Source organism: Pogoniulus pusillus, chromosome 28 (assembly GCF_015220805.1).
Source record: "Pogoniulus pusillus isolate bPogPus1 chromosome 28, bPogPus1.pri, whole genome shotgun sequence".
NCBI lineage: Eukaryota > Metazoa > Chordata > Aves > Piciformes > Lybiidae > Pogoniulus > Pogoniulus pusillus.
The window spans coordinates 11,788,933-11,816,770 of record NC_087291.1 but is presented as its reverse complement, the minus strand read 5'-3'; the positions used below and the strand labels follow the sequence as shown (position 1 = coordinate 11,816,770).

General features: G+C 38.3%; 1 protein-coding gene across 1 annotated transcript in view; it reads left to right on the top strand.

Moving 5' to 3' along the window:
- The window catches only part of AHR (aryl hydrocarbon receptor), a 60,293-nt gene that overhangs the window by 15,186 nt on the left and 17,269 nt on the right, over positions 1–27,838 (top strand). Inside the window, exons 3-5 of the mRNA XM_064167219.1 lie at positions 20,045–20,160; positions 22,512–22,601; positions 24,346–24,460. Of these exons, the coding sequence (XP_064023289.1) occupies positions 20,045–20,160; positions 22,512–22,601; positions 24,346–24,460 (321 nt within the window). The remainder of the gene's footprint in view (positions 1–20,044; positions 20,161–22,511; positions 22,602–24,345; positions 24,461–27,838) is intronic.

Below are 27,838 nucleotides of genomic sequence, written 5' to 3'. Positions count from 1 at the left end.
TTGTATTGGATTAATCTGTAATTTGTTTTTATGTGCATGTGAAAAAGGTAGAAGAAATAACTGGTTTCCAAAGTTCCCTCTAGACTTTCAGGTATTGTACTGATAAATGTTTCTTGGGAAAAGCTTCCTGGGAGTTGCTGCATCTCAGTACAGTGATGGGCTGTCCAAGCTGTGGATTTTAACAAGGCATTATGTTAATGATAAAACTTAACCATAGTTATTGTAGGACCTTAAATGGAGTAAACTGTAAGAACTGGAGTTGTCTGCTCTAGAGAAACTGCCTTAAGAAAATGTAGATTTGCTATTTGCCAGCTGTGAACGTTAAAGGGGACACACAAACAGGAATTAGTTGTCCTCAGTGATACATGCTAAACTCTGTTTTTAATTGAAGAAAGAGATGCTCATTTTTTTCCCACTAAATAACTGCCTTTTGAAATTCAACCCATGTGCCTTTTGAATTGTTCAGTACTGCACACTTTGTGTGGCATCATATAGCATCTAATAAGCTGAAAGACATGCATACTTGGCCCCTCAAGACAAATTCTAACTGATTGCATAAAGCAGGAATTTACTGGAGCAAGTCCACGGCCTGGCTGGTCCAGTATTCTGACACCACCACCCCCATCAAACTCCATAGTCATGTCTTTGGCAGTGCAATTCCTGTGGGTCAGCAGAAGCTCTTTCCACTGAAGAATTCAGTTTCTGTTAATTTTTGTCTTTTGGTGTCTCTCAGAGATTCAAACTGAAGTATTTTATCTTTCCTTTATTGATCTGTGTGTTTTGTTGTTTGTTTTCCTCAATGTATCACAAATATTTTGTGCATTTGGGGGAAAAGGTAAGGGTAACCCCTGGTCTCCTCTTTGCTAGTACAATTTACTTGGTGTACTTGCATCAATAGTAAGAGATGTGCCTGGAACAGTCTCAGTCTTTCCTTCAGTGTTAGTAGTATCAACTATCCTGAATCTCTTGGTGTTTTAATGTAGTTAAGTGAAGAATTTCTTCCTCAGCCTTTACTCTGTGAGAATACAAGTCTTATTCATCTGTAGACTATGGGCAAATTGTGTATGACAAACCCAACTGCTTTTTAGGAGGGTTTCATGATTTTGTGGACAGTGGTGGATATTCTTTCCTGTGACTTTAGCAAAGTCTTTACTGTTGACTCTTACTGTTTTCATATCACCAAGATGGTGATTTAGGGTCTCTCCAAAGCATTCCTCCAGATCTCTCCCAGGCAATCCATTTCTCTTCCCATCTGTGTAGTACAACTGAAATCCATCGACCTCAGTGGCAACTTGTGAAGTGCAGGGGGTGACTGATTGGTGGTTTCTCCAAGGGACAGGAAGGACTCATCTTTCAGACTAAGGGCATGCATGTGGCATTAACAGAATACATCTATGGGTCTTGACAAGGAAATTAGCTGGAAATAAGTCTTATACCCCAAGTAGAGAAGAAACAGTCTTGGGCTGGAAAAGACACAACTCTCCAAAAGCCCACTTTGACTCTCTTGCCACGCTTCAATCATCACAAAGTATTCTGTTAAGTGTTGGGGGAAAAAAAGGTAACATTCTCTTGGTGGAATGTATGGTTTTTTTTTCTTCCACTGAAATAAGAGATATTTCTATTAAAAGAGCTTATTCATTTATAACCTTATGTAGCAAGTGTTGGACTTGAATAATCTTGTAAAGAAACATTCCAAATCCACCTCCATTCCCTTTTAATGTAATAGTGGCAGAACTCCACATCATTTCATAGTAGTAAATAATTAAAGTGTCCTGTTTTACACATGGAATGCAATAATTTTGTAGTTTTCAAATAAAAATCATAGGGAAGTTCCTTAGTCAAAAACCATTTGCATTTTCCAATGAGCCATCAGTTGGATGAAGGCAAAGTTAAGGCCTCATTTCAGTAGGAAAAAATTCCCAAACGGATTTGAGTTCGTTTTTAAGTACCAGGCCCAAGTTTTGAGTGAGATGAGTTCCTTATTGAGATTGATAAATAAGAGAATAACTGAGCTGTAAAGAGTATTTTAAAATAACTTCACTTTCATAGCTTTTATTACAAAAAAAAAAATACTATTGATCTGTAAAACTGAGAATATAGTAAGTGCAGTAAGTCTTGGGTGTGGTTTATTTGTGTGTTTAGCTTTGTTTTATGTCCTTATGTTTGTGGGGTGGTTTTGGTTTGTTTTTTTTAAGCAAAGTTTTATAACTTGTTTCAGAATTACTGATCTAACAAAATATAGGCTGTTAGCTGTCATTTTCTTCAAATGAAAATCCTAGCACATGGATAATGATTTTTAAATATTTAGTATCTGATTAGCTTGTGTGTGTGTGTGTGTACACTTTAAGTATTTTTCTAATGTATGGGAAAATTAAAGGAAAGGAAAACCAAAGGTTAAAAGCCTCCAAATACGATAGGTAGGTAACTCAGTGCAACAAGTCTCAACGTCCCATAGATCTCATTTCCTCTCCTTGTAGCTAAAGCAGTATATTAACAAGTCTGATGGTAAGTTGCATGCCCTCTCACTGACTTGTTTTTTACATAGAAGCAAGGAAGATGTTACCAATCATGCAGCTGAGTGGGAAATACCTCAGAAGAAAAGTGGTGTGCCAAAGTATGGTTTTGGTGATTCAGCAGTTGACTGGTGTCACTGTGATAGTTATAGAACAAGAGTTCATTGCCTCTAAATCTCGAAACCACAAGCTCTGTATGGTGTGGTATATGGTTGTTAAGCTTCAAAGCCCAAGTGAGAGCTGACAGATTTGAACAACTGCATATTTCCTGAGATTTGCTTTTATGTTTTAAAGTAAATGATAAAACAAAAAGTAATTTCCTCTGTGTATTGAATAAAAACAAAATCTCTGAATTTAAATTCTGGCACAACTGCTTGTCTGTAAAAGCACTGTACAGCAATTGCTCTTCTGTTGCATTGGAGCTGTGTCACATAATCATTCTTCAGGGTTGGTTGGTTGTTTTTTAACTCTAGGACTTACTTTATGCTGATGTATTAGAAGCTCAGAAATTTCTATACAGCACATAGATAACATTGTTCCTCTTGAAAAAAGACAGAGTAGTTTATTCCTAATCCTAGGACTTTATGATGCTGTAATATTCTGCTTACCACTTATTCTCAAAAATGGCTGCTTGCCTTTCAACTCCCATAAAAATCTCGTGCTGTCTCCCATTTCCATTCTTCCAATCTGGGACACTGATGGGGGTGTTACAAACAAGAGGCACACACATGGTTGTAGGCTTTACGGGAATGCACTTTGATTGCATAGTGGTTGCAACAGCTTCTGACTCTTCTTTCATTTTTTCTTCCCCATCCTAGCAGCAGTAGCTTCTAATGCCTACCACACACATAAAATAACTTTGAAGTGTCTTGCACAGTGTAGTTTGGGAACATCTGCTTTAGGTAGTGCAAGTGTTTGTGTGAACAAAGACTTCACTCTTCCAAACGTGATGACGGAACTCTCATTTTTGGAGGTAGGCACATGTTGACTTAGTGTGGTGTTTCTGGAGTGATTAATTAGCACGCTGTGAGCTACATTCAGTATCACTCAGTCACTTCAGGGAAAAAAAATACACAACCTGGTTGTTGGTTTTCCCTTCAGGTTAGAAAAACATAGCTGTGTTAAGTATCACTTTATGGCAACTGAAGATATGTCCTGCATTTAAGGGAGACTACTGCATAAACACTTAACATATTCCACACTTACTAATGCTGTTATGCCTTCTTTAGAAGAGCAAAATTTAAAAGGATAAGGACAAACAAAAAACCTGCATTCAGCTGCCCTGAGTAGCAGAGCCTGAGTTGGTTTTAATCTGTGTTTTGAGAAAGTCTCTGTTTTTTCAGATCTTTAACAGGAGCATTTTATCTTCTATCAGTCTTAAGAGAAACACCAATCTGCTTCAGAAGGTTATGAGGTAGCTTCAGTTTGTAAGCTTGGAGTTTCTGTTGCTGTCTTAAGAGGCATTGACTGAGAAATTGTTTAAAGAATAAGTAGTTAATTCCCTGGGGTTTTGAGTACTGTGTTGTGCAAGGTGGTTTGTTTCCCAGACACAACTTCTGCTTGCTTAATTGAAAGTGCTTACAGTAGTGGGAGCAGGCTTAGAAAATTCCCAATCTTGTTTTGCTGTACAGGCCAAGTAAACGTTAACTTTTATAAACAATAAAAGGCCTTGATGGTAAAGGGAAAAAATATTTGTGAGAGTGGGCCTGAGAGTGCAAGTAGATCATCCTTCACCAAAGGGATCTGAGCTGCCTGCTCATAAAATATGATTTAGGGCTAGTTGAATAGCAAAAGTCAGGGCAAAATTTCAAGATGAAACAGATGAGTTGTAGTTTTGACCTCTTCAGAGAATTGTTTTCTAGTAAATATAGACCCAAAAAAGGAAGGGGGAAAAAAAAGGCAATTGGAGACAAGGCTGGATGAAAACAGAGGACATTCCCACAAAATCACTAGGATGCTAGGTCAGAGAATCAAATGAGACAGGCACCTGGCAAAGGAGAAAGCTATAAAATCTTTGTATACAAAGAAGTAGTATAAAAGCATGATTAGACTAACAAAGGAGAACATTTTATGTTGAGCAATAAGGAAGCCTAGAAAAAGATGGGGTGTGGAATACTGTAATAACCCCTATGAGCTACACGGGGGGGGGGCAGAAATTAGGCAATGAGTTTGATTACTAATAATGTGGAAAAGTCTTCTGAGTTCAGAGTCAGAATTATTAAAGATACTAATTGAAGAGGACAAAGTGCCTGAGCAAGCAAACTTTTAAAAATAAGCTGACATCATGTTCTACTTGTTAGGTGTGCAAGAACACTGAGGGAGTCACACAAGCTTCTTTTCTTGCAGGATTTGAGTCTGTTTGAAGTAGACTAACACAGAAGAAGAATGTGATGAAAAAACTTGCACAGAATAGGGAAACATGGCTGTGTTTCAGAGGAAATCTTAAGCAATTATTTCTATTTCACCCTTCCCAACTTCGAATTATTTTACTGCTATTTTATGTCACCAGCAATGCCAGTTCCAGTCTAGGTTTGTTTGATGCAGAGGAGGTGTTTCTGGTACTATCGTTTACTTGCATTTCCATTCATCAGTTTGGGTAGCAGTGCTGATGAGCAGCTCATGTTGTGAAATTCATCTCGTCTCTGGAACAGTATGGCTCAAAAGTCACAAAGACATTATTTCAGGAGAGCTATTCTATCCTTTTCATTCTGTCTTAACAGAGAGCGGACAGATTATCTAATGCCTTTTTGTGCTTTCCTCCAGCTGAAGTCTCTTACCTAACTTAGTGTTTAACTTGGTGACAAACAGCTGAGACTCTCCCTCATTTTCAGCCCTTCACCTTATTTTCACAGTTCAAACTCCTAAGTGCCCTAGGAAGGAAACTCCCAGGAAACTCATATGTAAACTTTGTAATCTCCTGAAGAGACTGGTCTGATTGAGAAACATAAATGGAAATGAACAGGGAGGGAAGATGGTATCAGGTGAAAAAGGCAAATTTGAATGATACACTCCTAGATCATTATGACTTCATAAAACACTTCTGCTTTAAGCCTGTCTCAGAGAAAATACCATGTGCTGGATCTTTCAGTGCTGTTCAGTGTCCTGTATTGCTTGAAGCTTTAAAGGATCTTATCTACAGGAGATCTTCTCCTGTAAAATTTCTCTTTCTTCTGATTTGGTAATGGCCCCCAAGCCTACAGTTGCTCTCTTCAATGGAGTGGGTCACGTTCCTTTCAGGATGGAAATAAAACATGGGAATTTACACTGTATATAAATATTTTCATACTTGAGGTATCTTTCAAGTATTCTGAAGAATTTTGAGCTGTATTAGTCAGCCCCATGCCCACAACCACATTAAAGTAAATGTCAAATTAGAGTCATATTAAATGGAAAGTGCAAGAGACTTTTGGAGGAATTGCCTAATTTCTCTCTCATGTTTTTTTTTTTTAGGGGGAGGGTTTTGCTTGGGGTGTTTTTGTTGTTGGTGATTTTATTTTGTTTGTTTGGGTTTTTTTTTGGGTGTTGTGTTTGGGGGTTTGTGGGGGAGTGTTTTTTGCTTGCTTTTGCTTGGGGCTTCATTCCCAATGACATGAGAACACAGCTATGTTTCAGACATTTTCAGATTTTTCTAACTCAGGGCTTCATGATTTAGTATTTGTACAGCTGTGTGATTCTTACAGGCATCCTTCTAGGGCTCAATGATCTTTCCCTGGTGGGAATTCCTGTTTTATATAGATGCTTACTGACTCTATATGTCATGACCACATTCTGTCCTTTTTGCTTGCTTGCTTTGATGGAAGAACACAGTAGGAGCTGTTAAGACCCTTCTGCACATCAAGAATTTGAGAACCACATTCAAGGGACTCTTGAAATGTAAATACTTATTAAATGATCATAGACATACTTCAGACTTATAGATATGTGGAAGATCCTCTGGGAGGATACACAGTAGAGATGATTGCTTTCAGTGTTGCCACTGTGATATTACATAGGAGGATTTAATCTCCCTTAATTAGAAACTTAATACTTCACAGAGGATGTAGCTCATTTGGCAGTATTTGTGAGATGTCTGAGGAGTTGGTTCTGTGTTTTAGCAGCTTCATAGTTCTGTGTTTTCATCATTGCAGTCATTAGGAACCAATGTACTAAAACATTTCACTAAATGCTGCTTTTTGTCAAAAAATAATGTTGGAAATAAAATAATTATGAGATATTTAGATGTACAATAAAGCCACAGACTGGACTCTACCTCTCAAGATACTGATAATAGCCTTAGCTGATTTACATTTAAATGATGCTTGTGTAATTTCTGGTAACTCAGAAATTTAACCTGGTAAATTACCAGCTGATAGGCTAAGTTTTAAATATAATATGTCTACACCATCACCTTTTCTATGTTGTTCTCTGAAAATAAATGTTGTTGTCTCTTTTCTGAATGTCCTAATGGACTACATGTTTCTAAAATTCAATATGAAGATGAATTGTCTCACCCCTTAAGGACTCCATATAAGTCCTATGGAGGCAGACAGAAAGTTGAGGCTGTTCAGTCTGAAAAGGAGGCTTCAAGGAGACCTTATTGTGGCTTTCCAGTGTCTGAAGGAGGCCTGCAGGAAGACTGGTGAGATAATTTTTTGGATGTTGGATACTGATAGGAATAGGAGGAATGGAGTAAAAGTAGAAGTGGGTAGATTCAGATTGCATGTTAGGAAGTTCTTCACCATGAGGATGGTGAGACACTGGAGCAGGTTGCCCAGAGAGGTGGTAGAAGCCCTATCCCTGGAAGTTTTTAAGGCCAGGCTGGGTGTGGCTGTGAACAACCTGATCTAGTGTAGGCTCTCCCTGTTCATGGCAGGAAGTTTGAAGCTAGATGATCCTTGATGTCTCTTCCAGCCCTGACAATTCTATGATTCTAAGTTATGTGCATAAGGTAAATGGAGCTAAGAGATGCAAACAATAAATAATTGTATAAAAGCTGATTATTTTGGTTATGTCATCCAGCAGCAAAAGTTGTGATCAGCTGTGATACCCAAAATTGAATTTTAGTTTTATGTGCAGGATGAGTCTCTTCTGGGAAAACCTTTTACTTTTTTGCTTGCAGAGTAAGTTGCTCCCAGGGAACAGGTTGTATGTCAAATATTTTGTCACTTGACTTCATTTTGCAAAGCTGGCAGCTATGTATTTATGTATGCATAGTTTGTGTAATACTGTTAAATGTTTGGAATGAAATAGTACACTTCTTGGCACTAGGATCTAAGGATGGAAATGCCATACTTAAGAGCAGAAAGTTGTAAATTACTGCAGTACTAACTAGACTAAACACCCATAGCTCCTTTCTTAAGAGAATTTACTGAACTCTGTCTAGTGTATTTATAATTCACCTTTAAATTATGCCAGTTATGTTTCTGGAGGGAGTCACATATTGGTAACTTTCACGATGTTCAACTCATGAAGAGCAGGAAAGCAAATCTGGTACTATAGGTGCTACTTCTAAAATAAATTACTTTGTTGCTATAGCTAGAAGTAGGCTACAAAAGTCACAGCAATATGATAAATTGTTGTCTTCCCTAGAGAGCCAGACTGTCCTGGAAAAGGAATGCCTGCCAATTTCATGTCTTTGTTTTGTGAGACTGAAAAAGGTCTGGATATGTTTCGAGCACAACAGACCATGTCTGTGCTGCCTGCAGTTTTAGCTTTGTACAGGTTGGTAGCTTCCTCTACTCGCACATCGCTGTAGTCAGCACCATTATTATTCCCTTTTAATTCTTTCTTGTATTTGAACTTTTTTGTTTAGACACATCTGAAGAGACTAATCAGAAGTTATGCTTTTAGGAGGGTGATTGGTTTTTTGTTGAATTATTTTTATTTGATGGGGGTTTTAATCCTTATCCAAGTAGTTGATACCTTTACATACCTCAAAACTGGGGATAGCAAAGGCTCATTTCACTCTTCCTAAGCTAGTGAAATAACACAAATCAATAACTTTTCCAGCAGTCTTGAACAGTCTAGTGTTTTAATTAAATATGTTCACATCAGAGAAAGTAAAGAGCTGTTTATGAATTGCTGACCTTCGTAGGAAAAAGTTAATAATGCTCAGCTTCTAGTCTCTTTGATAAACATAATGTTGGATTCAGTGACATTTGATATTTGGCCATCACATTTGCAAACATTTAATATATGCAAGGTGGGCTTACAAAAGTAGGAAGTTGCAGCTGATGTTACTAAATGCATTCCATTAGACTTTCTTGAGGCTTCTGGCACTCGTTAGCGTTTGAGCTCTGCAGCAATAGCTGAAGCTGTGTGACTGAATGCTGAGTTGCAGCAGTCTACTCCTTGCTGTGTTAAGGAAGTCCCTTTGTTTTTGTTTTACATGAGCACCATATGCTGTGAACTATCATAGCTTAAAGGCAAATATGTCCCCTGCCAAAGCTACCCAAATTGTAGAGCTAGTAATAATCCACTTTCAGGTGGGAAAGCAAGCCAAGGGTAGTGTTTGACAGCTGTCTTATGTTCACAAACCAAACCTTTTTGTTGTTCAACCCATTGCATTTATTTCTGTCTTAGTACTTGTATTTCTCTGCAAAAATGAGGACTGTTCAGATTCACTCATTTGGAATGCAGATACCTGAAATTGAACTGCAGAGTTAATAAATTATTTCCAAAGTCTGTTTGCCTATAAGTGCTGTCAAACTTTACACAGTACTTTTCAATCTATGTTGGAGAAGTCAAAACACTCTTCCAGTTCCCTCTTATAAATCACTGTGGTGTATTAAATTTAAAGGTAAAATTAATTCCTTAAGTTTTATTTAGGGGTTTTATTACAGAAATGGTGCAAGGCAGTAGGAGAGAAGCATATAGCTATTGCCAAAAATTCTTGTGTTGCTGTTCCTCTTTTGTACTGTAAGGTCAGGGCAATAGTATGAAGCTGTGCCTGCAATCAATTGGTGGTACTTATTTTTTTGCAAAACACTTCATAGCAGAGCATATTAAAAAAAAATCAGAATATGATGTAGTTTACAACCACTGACTAAAACAGTCCTGATGAGGTCAGAATCCCCCTACTCAAAGGTCTGGGATGCAGGAAGGAAATGAGGTTACTCTCAATGACAGGCACCATTTGAATCTTGAGGAGAGCTCCATGTCATCTTGTAATCTGTCCTCTGTTTCCCTCACTAACATATTAAATCTGACAAATAGTTTCTCATTCTGTTTTATCTGTGCTAATCTTTAACAAGATGGGTTCACTTTAGAACTAAAGCAAATGTCAGGAATTTGAGAGCAAACATTTTTTCTCTTAGAAGATTAAACAGAGGTGGTGAATAATTGCAACTGTACAGGATTGTTTTATATAAACATATCTTGTCAGTAATGGCAGCTGTCAAACAAATGTATTTATGAATGATGTTGTTAATTCAAAAGGCCTAGCATAGTAGATGGAATCAATTGACTGAAATTATCAATAGTATTTCAGTGTTTTGCACAGTTTTCCCATTTTTGGAACTGCTAAGACACATACATATATTTGTGAAACTTTGATGTTGTTGTTTTCTGGTGAGCATAATGATAGAAATCATTAATATGAATCTTAACCTAAGAATCAATTGTGCAAAGAGAACTTGACACACGTTTTTGGAAGCAGCTGCTCCACTACCAGAAGTGCTTTTGCTTTTCTTCTTGGCTAAATCCCAAATATTCTAAGCATATGGAACAATTTAGCAGAAAATACATAATTATCAAACAGATCTGTCTTTGCCACCTTGAACATTATTTCTTGTGGCAGGGTAAGTGAAACCTCATGTTTAATTTTTATTTCATTTGATCTTCTGCTGCATTGGCAGAAGATTACAAAAGAAAATATGACAGATGGCAGCATTAAAATGAGAGTTGATTTGTGCTTACTCTAATATGAATCTAATATACTTGATAAAGGCATGGAACAAACTTCTAACTGAAATTTTGAAGCAAAGAAACCAAAGAACATTTATCTTGGTAAGAACTTGAGCAATCTATATGACTGTAAAAACAAGTTTAATATCATGCAGGTGTTCAAAAGCAAATATATGCACGTTATTACTTTCATTATAAATAAAGCAGCCACTAAAATTTGGCTCTAAGCTTATTTCTATTTTTCTTTTATATATGGAGGTCAAAATCAGTAAATGCTAATTCTTCATTGCAGTGTCCATTTTGTGTGCAGATAACCTTACCTTGTTGTAGCCTTATCTATAAAAAACACTTCTTACTGTGTCAGAACTGTGGTGTCAAGATTAAGTATAGCCCTTGTTAAATGACTTCTGATTTCTCTTAATTAACTTCATATAAAGTCATTTGAAAACTGAGTTTTCTCTACCAGGTTATGTGTTTCCCATTCATCGTCCATCACAGAAAAGAGTGGAATGACCCTATCAGTAGGGACTGCATTAGGGAAGTGATCTTGTCTTTTGTGGTCAGTGCTCCAGATGGTTGCCTGCTTCCTGATCTTAACTTTCAGCCTTTGGAAGTGTTTTTAATCTTTACTGTATGGTGGAAAATTCTAAACAGGAAGAGTAGGTATTACCTGTACCTCCAGACTCACTCCTACTGCATTGGAAGAAAGGTGTGGGAACCACCCAAAGCAGAGCTGGAAATGAAACCTGGGTTTATAGCATGTCCTGATATTGTAAAAAAAGGTTGTGTCATTTTCTCCAGACACACAAAAAGAATCAGTGTCTGCTAGTTGTCAGAAGAATCTGAATTTATGCCACAGGAAGGAGAATCTAGTTTCTCCTATTTTCTGGACTGTGGCATTCTTTCCCATTCAGAGAGAGAGGTATGGCAGCTCTACATGGTGGGGCTTATGGTGGAATTTAGATACCTGATGTATGGTATTTGAATTGTGAGATTTCCAAATAGTGCATTTGGCATAGGACCCCAAACTTCATGTATTGGGTCTTTTATATGAATCTGTTCTGTGGTTGAGCTGTATGCCTATGGCCATGTCTATCTCTATTACAATTGTCCCTTCTCAAATGGTATTTCCTATTGTGTAACTGCTTTTGGAAGTCTGGGAGCCAGACAATAGCTGTTCACCTACTGAAATCATAGAATCACAGAATAGTTTGGGTCAGAAGAGACTTCCGAAGATCATCTAATTCAACTCCCTTGCAGTGACCATTAGATCAGGTTGCCCAGAACCCCATTGAACCTGACCTTAAATGTCTCCAAGGATGGAGCCTCAGCTACCTCCCTGGGCAACCTGTTCCAGTGTTCCACTAGCCTCATGGTAAAGAACTTGTTCCTGACATCCTGACTAAATCTACTCTTCTCTAATTTCAAACCATTGCCCCTTGTCCTATCACGACAGGCCTTTGCTATCAGTACCACCCCAGCCTTTTTGTAGGACCCTTTAGGTACTGGAAGGCCACTATTGAGTCTCTCCAGAGTCTTCTCTTCACCAGGCTGAACAACCCCAGCTCCCTCAGCCTGGTCTTGTAGAAGAGGTGTTCCAGCTCTGAATGCGTTTCACATCAGTAGCTGCAGTTAATAAGTACTGATGAAAAATGTTTTTATAAACTTGTAGTTGTTTCAGCTTTTCTGCTGAACTTAAGTACCGTCATGGGGAGGACTATTCATTAGGTAGACATAGTTACCTTTCATCTCTTCCTTCTGAAGATTTAGGTGGAGATAGTATTGTGTGGTTTGTTCTCATAGTGCATGATTACTTCATTTATCAAATTCCCTTTGAAACAAGCAAGATCCTTAGATCTAGAGAGAGATGTTCTTCACCGTAAAGGTGGTGAGACCCTGGAGCAGGTTACCCAAATCGCTGGTGGAAGTTCCATCCCTGGAAGTTAAGGCCAGACCGAATGTGGTTCTGGGCAACCTGGTCTAGTGTGAGGTGTCCCTGCTGATGCCAGGGAGGTTGGAACTAGATAATCCTTGAGATAACTTCCAGCCCTGACAATTCAATGGTTCTATGTCATTCAGTTTGTAAAATCAAGTTGAGGTTTTACAAACAGAATTGCAACAGATGCTGAGAGGGCCTAGAGAGTGCATATTACAGGATGACTCGGTTTGCTGTGTTCTGTGGGGCAAAATGAAAGCTAAGGTTTTGATTGCTGTCTATGGATACACCAGGTAGGCTAATGCTGAATAAGGATAAGAGCTGTTGCAGCTAATGAGCGGTGTTGTCACAGGAGGACACAGAAGAAAGATTGGGCATTATTAAAATGTGCACTGGAGTTTTGAAGGTTTCTGTTTGCAGAATAATTCTTAGAGTTTGAGGAAAAAGAGGTGAGACTAAGTCTTCTTGATTTAGCTTATTTACTAAGGTGCTGTGATCTCTCTTCCAGTCTTAAATTCTTACAGCAGCTGCTGGCTGAAAAGGTTACTGTCTCCTTTAAGAAATTGCACCTTCCAGTTTGCTTTTAACGTCCTTTTAAGTGAAGGTTGAATGTGATTCTAAAAAACACTTTGAGAGGAAATGGTGGTTACTTATGTACAGCCTTTTAAATGCCAGAGTTTCTTTAGAGATAAGAATGTATGGAATTCCCAAACAATAAGGAAATGTGTGTAAAATGAGCCAGTGAAATGGGTGGTTCTTTCTGTGCATCCAGCAAAGTGATAGTTTCTGTAAAGCTGTGGAACAAACTGATGTGAAATTCTCTTTTAAATTGTGGTGTGGAGCAGGCAGCTCCAGAGATAGAAGATGCTGCAATAGCACATCGCATGTATCGTAACAGCTCCATGACCAAGTAGTGTCAACTCTGGAAGGTCCTAGATGTGATTCTCACACTAAGTTCTCTTTTTAAACAGTTTGAAAAGAAACAAAAGACCACACAAACACAAAACATCTCCCAACCCCTCAAAACCCCCCAACACCTCTCTAACTGAAACAATTCTGCAAGTCTACACAAGTCACATAGTTAATCTAAAGTGAGAGACTGCAACAAGAAACTGAACTCTTGTATTAGAAGTCTGAGATGCTATCACTCATCTTTTGTCTTCGTGTGGTTGCCCTCCAGGGCAATTTTCTTGAGGCAGAAGCTTTCTTTGTTTATGAGTGGGTGAATTTGGTGTTCATGCTTAATGAATACTGTTGAGTATATATCTTCATATCTGAGGCAGTTTATTAACAGTCAAATGAAAGTATCAAAGACTCAATTTTATGTGTGTTTTGGTTTACTTGAAAGGCTTGTGCTATGAAAGGGATGTATCATTTCTGTGATTAGTGTTATTGCAAGTAGGTCCCTAACTGAATTGATTATTTAAATAATAGCTAGAACTGTGGACTAAATTTCGACCCTTAAGAGCATATATTAAAATGTGCTTAAGGCTAAATAAATAAGTGAATGGAAGTTTCCATCTCTGAGAACTGGTAGATGCACCTGGTAACACGCTAATCAAACTGGGCTTTTGCTTTATCATTATCTTTGCTCTTAAAACACTTCCTGCTCAACTGAGCAGTTATTTTTCTGAAAGACTAGTAAATGAATTGTTCAGTAGCAAGTAAGTATTAATACTCAGTGTATCTTAGATGTATTTTAATGTTTGTGCAGTTTTGCTGTTTTACAACGCTGCTGTGACCAAAACCGTGGAGAAAGATACCTGCCACATTTTGGAGGCTGTTGCAGTTAAACCATAATTATGTTTAGGATATTTAACCATTGAAGTTTGCCATGTTTCTCCAAAATAGTAGTGGAAACCCAGAGTGTCATTAAAATTCTGGCTCAGGAAGTTGCTATTCATTTAGCCTATCACAAATAAACTCATTAGGTAAGATCTAATTCCTGTCCTGGTTACCTGCCGTTACCTATTCAGCACTCTGTAACAGAGGAAGGTTAAGGTTCATTTCTTATAAGAGGCTTTCTACTGGCATAAAAATAATTCCAGGGAGAACTGCAGCCTTTTAATAGAGGCTTTTCCATATTTCAGATGCTGGAAACAAGAGGTTTATAGTTTTCTTGCTCCTGTGTAGTATTTACCCATGTAGTTACAATCTGAGAACAATGGCTTGTCAGTAAAGCAACCTATTAAAATGTATTTCCCAGTTTCATTATAAATGAGCTTTATGATTTGAATTGTAATTCAGTAAATGCATAACTTCACATGCTGTAAAATGACATATAAGTTATTGACGTATTGTCTCACCATCTGTAACTTCAAGGCAGTTTAAAAGGTTGCTGATAAGCATTTCTATAGCTGTACAAGTCAATTACTTAAATGACAAATGTAAATCTTTTCCTGTAGAAGATATGTATTCAAATACACACTGCCTTTAAACATAACGTAAGGTGCATAACCAAATGCATGCTGCACTCAAACATAACGTAAGGTGCATAACCAAATGCATGCTGCACTCAAACATAACGTAAGGTGCATAACCAAATGCATGCTGCACTCAAACATAATGTAAGGTGTATAACCAAATGCATGCTGCACTCAAACATAATGTAAGGTGTATAACCAAATGCATGCTGCACTCAAACATGATGTAAGGTGCATATCCAAATGCATGCTGCACTCAAACATGATGTAAGGTGCATATCCAAATGCATGCTGCACTCAAACATGATGTAAGGTGCATATCCAAATGCATGCTGCACTCAAACATAACATATTAAAAACAAGCCTAAAGAAAGAGAACTAAAATGTTAGGCTACAGCCTTCCAGAATAAGGTAGTTTATCAACAAAAGATGTATGAAAAGGTTTTTCAAAGGTTTTGGAAGGTTTTTCCAGCTGTTGTTTTTTTCATGTTGGTAAATTTTACCAAGCAGCAAAATTACATTTAACATTTATTTATTTAGTTTCTTTTATCAGTAGAACAGTAAACTCATTTGCTGTCTCATAAAGAATCTTTTGATCCAGAAATATAACGTCTGGGAAATTTTTGACTCCTTTTGAGTCTTGGCCAGTGAAATCTGATTGAAGTTTAGGTTTAAAAAGAAAAAAAATATATAATCCTGCCAAATTTTGTTCATCTTACGATTTATAACTCTGAACACTGGAAACATGTCCTTGCCATAGACCTGGAAACCAAGTATCACTGGTCTGAGCTCACAGAAATGTCAGTTTTCAAAGGGCAAGCAACAGACTTCCTTGTACCAAAAATAGCTTTCGTGCTAAATTATTGAAGTATTATTCAAGTATTTGATCTCGGATAAATGGAGAATAATGTTTTGCACTCTAGACCTTTTTTTGAATAGTGGGAGAATCCCATGGTCATTTTAAAGTTAGGTGAGCTTTGTTGGTGAATCTGAAATACCACTCAATCACAAAACCGTGGTACATGGCACTGAGAAAAACGTTGTGTGCTGGTTTTTTTTTTCGTGTCTATTTGTTATATATTGATTGCAAGGAAGAGAGTATTTTAGACTCCTGCAGCAGTTCAGGTAACGTGTACCACTTCTGTGCTTTGCTGTTGTTGAATGTAAAATATGTATGAAGACATGTCTGAAGTGTAAGTACAGCGAGCCCTTGGGAAGTTCTGGAGCTGTACTTTTGAATAATTTCAGCTCAGTGCTGGCAAAATATTTACTGGTTTATTTCTGTTTCCTCAGCTGTTTTAATCCATGGCCTGTGAAGTGCTCAAGGATGATTCTCAATAGAACCTTCATATGGGAAGTTCTTTATTTTGATTATACCAAAAGTATAAACAGTTCTCTCCAGTGTAGCAAGCAAATACAGCTTCTTTGTAGTAGTTTTTTTGGTGGCAACTCTGATAGGTTCTTGTGCTAGTTTGAAGCAGGGTAGAATGTTTTGGTGAGAAGAACTAGATTACAGGCTGGGAAAGGAAAACAATGGTGATGTCTGCTTCCCTCACCGTCTTGCTGAGGAGTATGGGAAGAAGAAATGAAAACATCAGATAACACTCTCGCCATTTTCTCTCACTCTTGCTTGGGCTGCTGGCTGAGCAGCATCTTACCCTCTAACCTCACTCTTCATTTGGACTAATCCACCTTTGCTTCTTATCCTCTTGGCTGAACCTCTGTTCTTCCTTAGGACTGGGGTAAGGTTGAGAGGGGTAGGGAGAAGGTGCAGGGATGGTTGAGAGCTCCTCCTGGGGACTCAGGTTTTTGGGAGGGGAGTTGTGTTTCTGTATTACCTTTTACCTTGTGTATCTCTGTGTATAACTGTATATACTGTAAATATCTGCTTGTACATTGTGCTAGCTGTAAATAAATAGCTTCATTCATATTTCCAGAGCCAGCTGAGACTAGTCTGGGTGATTTCTAAAGTGGGGGGGGGCACCCAAACCATCACAGTTCTGCTGAAACTTTTTATAGTAAGACATTTTCAACCCTCAGAGCCACCTGCTTTTGGAGAGAAAATTTTCCTTTGTCTTCTCTGTAGCTTGAGCATTTTGGTGCAAATCCTAAATTTCTTCATTCCTTAAAGAAAATGTATACTTGAACGTCCTCACAGCTATACTTGTGCTTTGCCTGATTGTATAGCTGATGAGCTTGCATTTTGTGTGGCTTTAACTTGTGTTAAAATGTAGAAAGTACTGGAGGAGTGGAAATTGAGGAGTGCACATGCACAGAACTTGCCCTTACATTCAGTGCACGTCTGTGGAGTTGAGGGGTTCTGCTTTGAGTCACTGGTGCAAAATCTGCAGTGCAAACAAGACGTTCCTGGAAATGCTTTATTTCTAGAGATTTCTGCATAGTGGGTGATCTGTATCTGTACAGCAGTTAATCAAATCTCAATCCCCCAGGAAATTCCCACAACCTGACCACTTTTTACCTTTGTTCTCTTTTGCTTTTTATTTTTAATTGGCAGAAGAACTGCTACAAGGTCTCCCTGGAGCCTTGTAAGTGAGGCACTCCTGACCCTTGATCATCTCCATGGCCTTTGTCTGGAACTCCTCAAGCAGGTTGTGTTAGGGGCTCCAGAGCTAGAGACAGTACTCCAGATGGGCTTTCAGGAGAGTGGAATAGGTGGAGATAGTCAACTCCTTCAACCTGCTTATCACACTTCTCGACATGGCACAAGATTTGCTTTGTTGCTTGTGCAAATTGCTGGCTTGTCCTCAGTTTTTTGTCCGCCAGTACCCCCAAATTCTCCTGTGCATGCTGCTCTCAAGCACTTGTATTGACACAGAGAATTTCCCTGACCCAGGTACAGGATTTTGCACTTGGCTTAACTTTAAAAAAAACAAAACCCAACCCCTTGTTTGTATTTTTTTGGTGTTACTTAACTTTCATTATGCTTTCTTTTTATAGTCACAGGGGTAGCAGGTGCAAAATGTAATCTTAACTAATGGACAAAGCTCCCACTTAGAATTGATCATTTTCCACTATAAACAGCTTTGCATATGGTAATGATTTAGGTAGGAGTTTAAAGTTAATTCTGTTTTCTCAGTGGTGCCCTACTTGTCTTGTTTTGGCTGATGAACTTTGTGTTGGAGGTCAGGATTTGTTGTTGCTGAAGCAAGTAGGACCACCCCCCACATGAGAACTGTTGTTCTAGAAAATAATCTAGAACAGACTAGTTGAATTTATAATTCTACTGTGAAGGTTATGATACAATCTAAATTGCCTCTGACTGCAAACTTTTGACCTGTTTGGCCAAAATGTGGGAATTGTGCCAAAATTTGATATAAAGCAGTTCTGGGAAGCTCTTTCAGATTAAATTCCAGGACTTCATGACTGATGTGCTAGCAATATGCTTGTGATATTAGGCAAGTGTTACTTCAATACAGTTTTAGGCTTGAACAGACAAAAACTGTCTCCAGCCTCAAGTGATTTGTTGCACCTCAATATGATTTGAAATGACTCAATTTAAATTTGACATCTTGATACTGCTTTCTCTGGACCTCTCTACAGTGAGCTACCCTGGCTCCTCAAAATCTTTTTTTGCTACACTTTTTGTTTCCTGGAAAAAAGGCAGGAAAGGTAGAAAAGGTAGGAAAGATAAAAGGTTTTAGCTGCAGAGTATCTTGGTGTGGTTTTCATGAAGCTTTTTGGTTTGTATTTGTCACTCTCATAGTAGGTGGTTGGCTTAGGCAAATTTTGAAATGGAATGTCTGTTTAATCATACATTTCTTCACTCCTTCAATATTAAGAAGAGACATCTGAGGTGGGAATGCCCATGGTTCAGTGAAGAATGATCTCCCAGACTCCACAGCTGGCCACCAACAAATGTGTTTTCTTCATTTATGTCAGAAAGTTTTATTTATTGCCTTTATATTAGACAGCTCAAGTATTTGTATGTTAAATCAGCCTTCTATTTGAATGCCCATCAGGAAGCTGACTGGGTAGCTGTTGGCGTGTACCTTATGCTGAACTCTGCGTCTCCAGTTACTTTAACTTAGCAACAATTAGTAGAGGTAGTATCCTCTCATGTATGTGAAGAGAGTACCCTTTGCCTGTGACATTTTTTGTGGTTCTCTGCTTCTGAAACTTCTCAAAAATGGTAAGGAATTGCCATCTGTGGGGTTCCTGCTGAAGGTGCTCTGGTAGCTTTAGCTGGTTATGTGGTCATTGCTTTAAGGATATGGTGTAGAACTCTCCCTGGTAATGCTGAGTAATGGTTGGACTTGATGATCCTAAAGGTCTTTTCCAGCCACAATAACTCTGATTTTAGAGCTTGAGCTGGGTGAAATAGTGGAGATGGGACTTCAAAGCAGCTGCCTGTCAAGTGAGGCAATTGTGGCAAAGCTTCTCACTGAGAACAGGAGTGACAGCCTGAAGGAGGACACCAGTTGCTGTATGTTGCAGCTGTGGGGAGAATATCAAGTAAAGACCCCAGAAATCAAGTGCTTGAAGGCAGAAAGGACCTTTTCTATCCCAACTTCTCTCAAGGGACAAGAAGGAAATTGAGAGGGTGAATAGATGTATGATTTTTGGGAAAAAAACCCAAAACGTTTTCCTCACTTTAATTTATGATTATCTCAACAGATGGTTTGTTATATTAATCTCTCATGTATTGTCAGTTGATTCAGCATGCTGCGTATAACTCACGCAGTTCAGGATCTATCCCAAAGCAGTTTCTCACACTGTTGTTCCCCAGAGTAGAAGGAAGACTGCCTAAGACCTGTTGTCCTTAACTATTGAAAATAGTTTTTCAAGCAATACTGGGGTTTAAAATGAAAGATGGATTTAGGAAGTATCTAGAACTCTATTGGTTGTGTTCCAGACTTGAAGCAGCCAGATGTCTGAAATTAGATCTGACAAGGGGGGTGCTACACCTTAAATCAGAGTTGTTATCAGATTATAGAAGCTTGTGGCATGGGAGAAAAAAGTCTTTTATTAACAGCAGTGACAAACTAAAATTTAACTGTACTGTAAAGAGAAGGGGTGGAGGGGAGAAGTGAAATAAAGTTATGAGATTTGGATTGATAATCTATTGTGAAAGGAGATGGATGACAAATTTGGTGGCTTCCTCTAAAGGTAAGGGAAAAGTCTGACAGCGGAACAGAAAACTTTCAGTAAATTGACTTTATAAACATTTTAATTTTTTTCTTATACAAAACAGCACATCATCACAATTTTCTAGTGAGCCTTTCAAAGGTCACTAATTTTTTTTTTTTTCATTCTTCTTGTTTTCTTAGTTGCATTAAAATCCTCTAACTTAACAAGACCAGAAAGAAATGGCGTTCAGGAAAACTGTAGAACAGCAAAAGGTGGAGAAGGGATGCGGATCCTGGAAGGAGAACTCTTGCTGCAGGTATGTTTCCCAGTGGATGTATTCTACAACAATTTACATTTTTAACAATAATAATCATAATTAAAGATTACATTAACATTTAACATACCACTAAGTCATTGATGAGGTTGGAAAAGGAAGATCTCTTATTGTCAGACTCTCTCCTCCTTGATGTTAATATTATGCAGCTCTTGCACTTCACTGGTGGTGGTGGTGGCTTTGGAAAGCATGTTAGGCTACAGACTCTGCTTAGCTCTGACCCATTTCTTAAAAGCTGGGTTCTTTCCCATCTGCTTGCATGTTTTGTTAATGCAGATAATAGAATAAATATTCTTTGTAATGGTCATATAGGTTAGTCATCTACTGTGAATTTGGTGACCTATTGCCTAACAAAACCCAATTTCTCTTAACCTCGAGCTGGCTTGGTTATTCTATGAAGTGCAATGGTAGTCTCTCAGAAATATTTAAAACATCTTAATTCTCAGCAATAAGGAGCTCATTGTAGCTGCTTTTGTATTAGGAGTGTTGAGTGTTTTTGTAGGGGTAGAAATACTCCCCCCAGTGCTTCAGAATAATAAAGTCACAAAGAAACTTGATTTTGACTAAGACGGTTGGTTTAGGATTGCAGTCTGCCAAAATCTCCATTTGAATCAATCTCCCATTTATTGATACCTGCAAATTTTAAGGAACTTCCTGTAATTTGTTACATTCAATTTTTGGACAAACAGCTTGCATTTTATGGAAGTTGTGGCTTACAGAAGGCATCTGATTTCTGCAGTAACAATCTGGTTTCAAGATGAACTGCATACTAGAGCCACTGTAAAATGTGATTGAATTCCAGGTACTGGAGCTTTACTTAGCTTTGTGTGAAACAGAGCAAGAGAACCAATTTTAACTTGTGGGCCAGAATTAGATACTGTGCAGCTTGCAGACTTTTTATGCCAGCTACTTGAGGTGAAATGCTCTGCAGAATAGGTCAGCACAGGACACAAGCTCCTGTCACTGCGGCATTGTGCTGCTCCGAATTGCTGTGAATGCCAAACCCAAGAGTTCTGTGTACCTACTGAAATTTTCTTGGGTTGCCTATGCTATTTGACTTCAAATTATCATACTTTTTTTTAATCCTTACTGTATTCAGGCAAAGTTTGTGAAACATACACAAGGCATTTTTATAGAGCTCACAACTGTTTATGAGAGTAAATCTTACAAATGCCTTCATGTTAAGTAGGAATGGTTCACAGCATTTAAAGACCAGTCATTGGGAGATTGGGCTTGATGATCTCTGGAGGTCCCTTCCAACCTTTAAGGTTCTGTGGTTTAATCAGATATTTAACTTGACATTTAACTTTACTAGAAATAGTAAAATCTCTGCTCAATATCAAAAAGAGATTATGGTGATTATCATAGTGTGGAGCTGTGGGAGTTAGATTTTGTGGAAGAGTGATGCTAGTCTATAATAAAAATATATTCTGGTGCTGTTATGGTAAGATATAGAATATCCTTCATTCGTTTTATGTTCTGCATGGTAAAGTAATTTTGCATAATAAAGAGTTCTAAAAAATGTGTTTTGAGTACGCTGGCCAAATTTTACTTTGAATGCAGCTGAGGAAATTAAGTGGCACAATATACTTAATCCAGTCCCTCGAGACAGCCTTTTGTAAAATCTGGACTGAAATCCAGAGAAGTAAATCAGCACCTTTCAGATGAGCTGCCAAGTCACAAATGTGCTGTTTGCTATCACAACAATTGCCATGAATCGTATTGATTGGAAGCTCAGATAAATGCCCTTTGCGTGACTTTGAGTAAGGAGCCGCTTAGTCTGCTGCTTCATGGAGGGGGAAATCTCTTCATAAACAGCGTTTACTTGCCACAGCCTGCTTCTGCAGAGGTTTCCTATTTTAAGCAAGCTATAAAATGTGTTTTTTTTTTTTACTATATAGAAGATCTTGATTGCTTGATTTCCTGTCCACTTAGGCCTGTCTGTGCTATGAATAGAACGCGTTTTGGGAATGGTTTTGTGACACGGCTCCCGTTTGGGCAGCTGGGTCTACTGAAGGCTTGAGCCACGCAGGAGTTGTGAACTGTGGTTAACACAAGATAAACTTGCAGTTCTTCATGCTGCTGCACCTACAACCCGGATGGAATCTTGTAAAAAGTTATCAACAAGATCTGGCTTCTCTTCTGCATTTCAGTATTTTTATAGTGTAGAGAGTTGCCATGAAGAACTTTTCTGTTTGTGCTGTTAGATGACAATATGCTTTTGCATGTCTCACATTTTATTGGGAGATCAGGGTATAGGTAGACTTACAGCCTAGAGTAGCTCTCTGGAATTTTGTCTCTGAAGCTGACAGATGCATATGTTCCTTCCCCAGGCATTAAATGGTTTTGTATTAGTTGTCACTGCTGATGCTCTGGTTTTTTATGTCTCTTCTACAATCCAAGACTACTTGGGCTTCCAACAAGTAAGTTTATTTTTTCCCCCTGTTTCTTTAACAGAGGTTTTGCTTAATTTCAGAGGTTGTCAGTGTTCATATTTAGGGCCTGTTAGTTTGTGTAATAAAAATCTGTTAGGTACTTTGGACTTGGTTGCTTTGAAACCATGTTTCTTTTTTGTCAGCTTGCATAGCTGAAATGGGACCTCAGGCCAAGCACAACAGGAGTATAATTTCCAAAGCTGAGTTAGGCAAGATAAAATATTTTCACACTTAATTAGTCTTTACTGGAACAACTGTTTGAAATTTATATTGTGGTGTTACCCAGTTTATGATGCTGAGAGAGACATAATTCAATGGGAAGGTAATTATTTTAATAGAAACCTTTCATACAAAATTAACTCCATATGCCTTGAGGTTTTATGTATCAACTGAGTTATTTTAGTATTTTTAGAATTTTTGTGTTCTCTTGCTCATATTTACTTCTCTTTTTTAAAATCATTTATTTGCAGTTCACAGTGCAGATCACATATGGTTAACTTCCTTGGGCTTGCGAGTTAGGTACCGAAGTAGTGAAGACCAAGACCCAGTGGGCAGATGGATTTCCTTAGAGAACTCCTGGGATTAGTTATGTTAACTTAATAGAAGTTTAGTTATGGTTATCAATTTGCATCTTTAGGTACTTGGATGTTAATAGATTCAGTTGCTGCCTCAGGGAGAAACTCTGCTTGCTCTGCAGTTTTGGCTAACTGATAATAGATTGGGGAATGCTTGTGTAAAAGAAAATAATCCAAACAAAATGTTGTTGTTCCTGGGGTTACAAATTCTTTCAGTGCTGGGGAATAAAGAAAAAAACTTGGAAAACAAATTGGGCATGAAATTTGTGTAAGTAATGCCAGTAAATTAAATGCATAATATAGCAATGAAGTCTTAAAGTTACAGAAATTAGCATTTTTGGCAAATTATTCTGGAAAAATACTAATTCTTTTATGAAATTAATCAAAGAAAAATTCAGCTAAGCTTTTGCTTTTGCCAGCTCATCTTAATTTACTTACATCTCTGTTTGATTTTTAAATGCTTTCTGTTTATACAATGGCTGGGGGATTGATCCATGCAGAAAACAGGCAATTTAACTCCTTTCAGAGAACTGAGGCTTTTCTTGAATATATTGGGTGGATTTTTCTCCCTTAGTTTCATTCATCTGCAGATCTGGATTGTTGAAGCTTTGTCATTTAGATCACATTCCTGGTCTTGCAATTTGAGATGAGAGCTTAATAATTAAATATTTTAACAAATCCTTAAGGGGTGACAGAGCTTGCAGGCAAACAAAACCAATCTTTATAACCTGTTTGGGTTAGTTTTGGTAGTTGTTTGTTTCAGGGTATCTGGCTTCTCTTATTTCTATAGCACCTACAGTGGCCGAGGTCCGGGTACCAGCTGGCAAGTACTTTATTTACCAGTATATAAACCTGAATTTCAAGAAAATTTATTCATGACAATTCCCAGGCTTGCTTAGATAAAAACAAGGAAAGAGATACAGGATACAATGTTAATATTTTATAATGTAAATTCTTATTTCTCATATTTACAGTCATTAGTGTGACTGAATTCTCTTTGTGCTGCTAAAACTCTGCCGTGTGCATGCAAATGTATGTTTATGTGCCTGAGCAAAATAGATTTTGCTGTACCCTTAGCAGTGCTATCAATTACATTGCACTGCCATATAAGGGTTTTATTATCTTTCCTTATCATATTTTTCCTTTCTTTCACATAGTCTGATATTATACACCAGAGTGTGTTTGAATTGATACACACAGAAGACAGACCTGAGTTTCAGCGACAGCTACACTGGGCATTGAACCCTTCCCAGTCTGCAGATTCTGTACAAGGTATGAATGCAGCCATCTTACTGTGTTTGCCTATCTGATGAGTTGTTTGTGGTTTTGGGTTTTAAATTTGTGTGTGTACAGAAGTTTAGATTATTTACATGAACAAAAGAAGAAATAAAATTCAAGTAAGTTTAAAAGAAGTTAGGGGTATATTTAGCTGACACTGAGGATTACTGTTTTTTTGTACTTTAAATATACACTGCTATTCATAACTAGTGCTAATAATGATTTAAATTGGAAGCCTTTAGTTGTGAGCATAAATGACTAAAGGTTTCACATTGTCTCATCAGCAATCCTGTGGTTACAAGCAGGGCAGGTAGTACTGCATATCTGTGCTGCAAACAGGCCAGTCAGAAGCAGACAGTTTCTTTTGAGTGAAATAAGAATCAAAAAAGTTTCATTTTGTCTTCATCCTCAATTATACAACTTCTCTTTGTTCACTGTTTGAATGGGAAAGTGATTTCTCTGAAGTAATGATCGCTCTTTTACATCTGCTACTTCTGGTTACCGATCACAGTGCCAAATTTACCAGCTTAGGAAGGCCAGCAGACAGTTGGCTGTGACAGCCTCTTTAAACTGTTCACGCTGGTATACGCATTCCATGACTAGGAATGTGTTAGTGACATTATTAATATGTGGAACAGAGTGCTCCTGGTTGTGAAAGTTTTACTCTTCCACGACTCTGTGCTAGTTTGAGCCTAGCTAGAATGTTTCGGTGAGAAGGATTAGATCACAGGCTGTGAAAGAGAAAACAAGGGTGATGTCTATTTCACTCATAGGCTTGCTGAGAGGCATAGGAACAAGAATCCAAACATAGATAAGGCACTAATTCTTCTTCTTGGGGCCTTGCCTGAGCTGCACTTCTCTCCAGCCTCTCTGCCATCTCTCTGATTAATCCACTTTGCTTCCTAACCCCCTGCCCGAACCTCCATTCTTCCTTGGGACTGGGCTAAGGTTGAGAGGGGTGGGAGAAGGTGGAAGGGTGGTTGGGAGCCCCTCCTGGGGACTCAGGTTTCTGGGAGGGGAGTTGTGTTTCTGTGTTACCTTTTACCTTGTATATTTCTGTATATAACTGTATATACTGTAAATATCTGCTTGCATATTGAGCTAAGCTGTAAATACAAGCTTCATTCAAATTTCCAGAGCTGGCTGAGTCTAGTCTGGGTGATTTCCAAAGGGAGGGGGGAGGGGGGATGAGGAACACCCAAACCATCAGTCTGTTACTGCTATATGTAACACTTGAGAATAAAACGGGAAGAGGAATAAAAGAATATTAGAGTTGTTAGAGCATCAGGTTGTCATGTTACTGACGGATGCATAAATGACCTGCTACATTTCCAAACAACTAGGGAGAAAGCTATTGCATATGTATTAGGATACAGATGTGAGGTACAGATAGTTATGTGTAATAGGGAAGCATATGCCTGTCTCACAACTGTGACAGAACTGATGAAACAATTGTAGTGCTCCAGTATTTAAATACATAGGTAAAGCTCTCTGTTACCCTAAGTTGCCTGATTACAGATTAATGTTTTTTAAACCAGAAAAAGTCTGTGTTATTTCTGACCACGTTTACCAATAATAAATTAATGTGATTTAAAACTAACAAGTACAGAAATGCTATAATTTGATAGAGAAATAAACCCCAGCAAATGGCATTTTTTTTCTCTAGTGGTCAACATGGTTATGCCACCTGTGGATCAATTTAGGCAGTCCTAAATGTGCCACACAAGTACTTAATACTGCAATTTGGTATAGCAAACAGCTGCTCTTGCTCTGAAACTCAGTGTTTATGTGGTGGCTTGCTGTTGGCTGTAGAGTGAAATCATGTCCTATGGTGCGTAAGCAAGCGCAGGTGAATTCACAAAAGGTTGTGTTTGAAAACTGCAATGTCATGTTGACTTGGCATCAGATTTGAGTGAATTGCAGGAAATGCTGAGCAGGGTTACAAACAATTGTTTGTTTTGTGCCTTGTGTTCTTAGCTTACTAAAAGCTGCTATTTATTTTTGTGCCTCGAGTAGCATAAAACGTTGGGATGTTTAGGATTGTAAACGTGCATTCAGCTTTCTAACAAAGGATGATTTTATGGTCATAAGGATCCCCTTCATTTTTGCTAGTCTAATCTATTTCCTTTTAAGTACAGTCAGCTAAGCTTTATGTAGATATTTATAGACATAAATAATTGCACTCAGGCTGAAGCATAGATTCTAGCCTGAGTCTGGGAACCAATTCTGCTTCTATTAGCCTGGGTTGGTTGTTTCCCACTTAATACTCTGATATGCCCCCCTAGACCACTGGTTTCTTTAGCTGCAAATGTGTTTCCCAGACACTTCTCCCAGCCCTGTAATTTTTCCAGAGAAGTTTGCAAAAGTCTAAATGTTTCAGTCACAAATATCTGCTGCAGAGCCTTAGGAATAAATTATCTTTGAAAGTTTGTTTGCTATACAACCATGTATTATCTTGAGCTTAAACCCAGAAAGATTTAATGCACAGCACTCCGTGATATTGGTGAGATCCAGTATGGGCTTTATGAGGGCTATGCAGATTCTAACCCCTATCTCCTGTAGTGTTAACCAGTAGTTTTGCTCCAGGGATTGCAGACATTCTGTGAGACTCTTTATCTTGCAATGAGTCACTTGTCTGAGATCCTAGCAGGAAAACTTCTCTGCCTCTTGTCTGCCTGGGAAAGTGCAGTAATATTCCTTTCACAAATGTAGGAGGCTTGGGCTCAAAGCCCATTCTCTGGTGTTTTGAGTTCTATTCCCCTTCTTTTGCAAGCTACAAACTGTATGACTTCTTACACTAAAGCCTTGTTCTCTCTTTGGAGCAGCCCATTTTACTAGGGAAAGTGACAGACGCTTGAGATAACCCACATGAGAGACCTGCATTCAAATTCCAGGTCTATATTTACCAAAAGAATAACACCAACTTGCTCCTATGGAAGAAATACTGAAGAAGATGCCTACCAGTGCCAAGAAGGCCATCAGGAAGCCTTGCAGTGCTTTTTGGATACTGGAGCTGAACTCAATAGGCACTTCTCAGCCAGATTTATCTGAGTTGGAGGTCTTAATCATAGGATCATAGGATGTTAGGGGTTGGAAGGGACCCAAAGAGATCATCGAGTCCACCCCCCCTGCTGGAGCAGGATAATACTATCTAAGGAACACATCCAGACAGGCCAAGGAGCCCACTACTGATGGCTAATATTTTTCCTTACATCCCTTGCAAGAAGTTGCCTGTAGTTTCATTATTTTCCATGAAAAAAGTCAAGTAAACAACCATGCTTGGGGTTTTGAAGGCACCCTAAATCTCTCGGTGTTCTCAACATGCTCCTGCCTGGCCAGCAGTTCTTCCACTCAGCTCCTCTGACAGTAGCC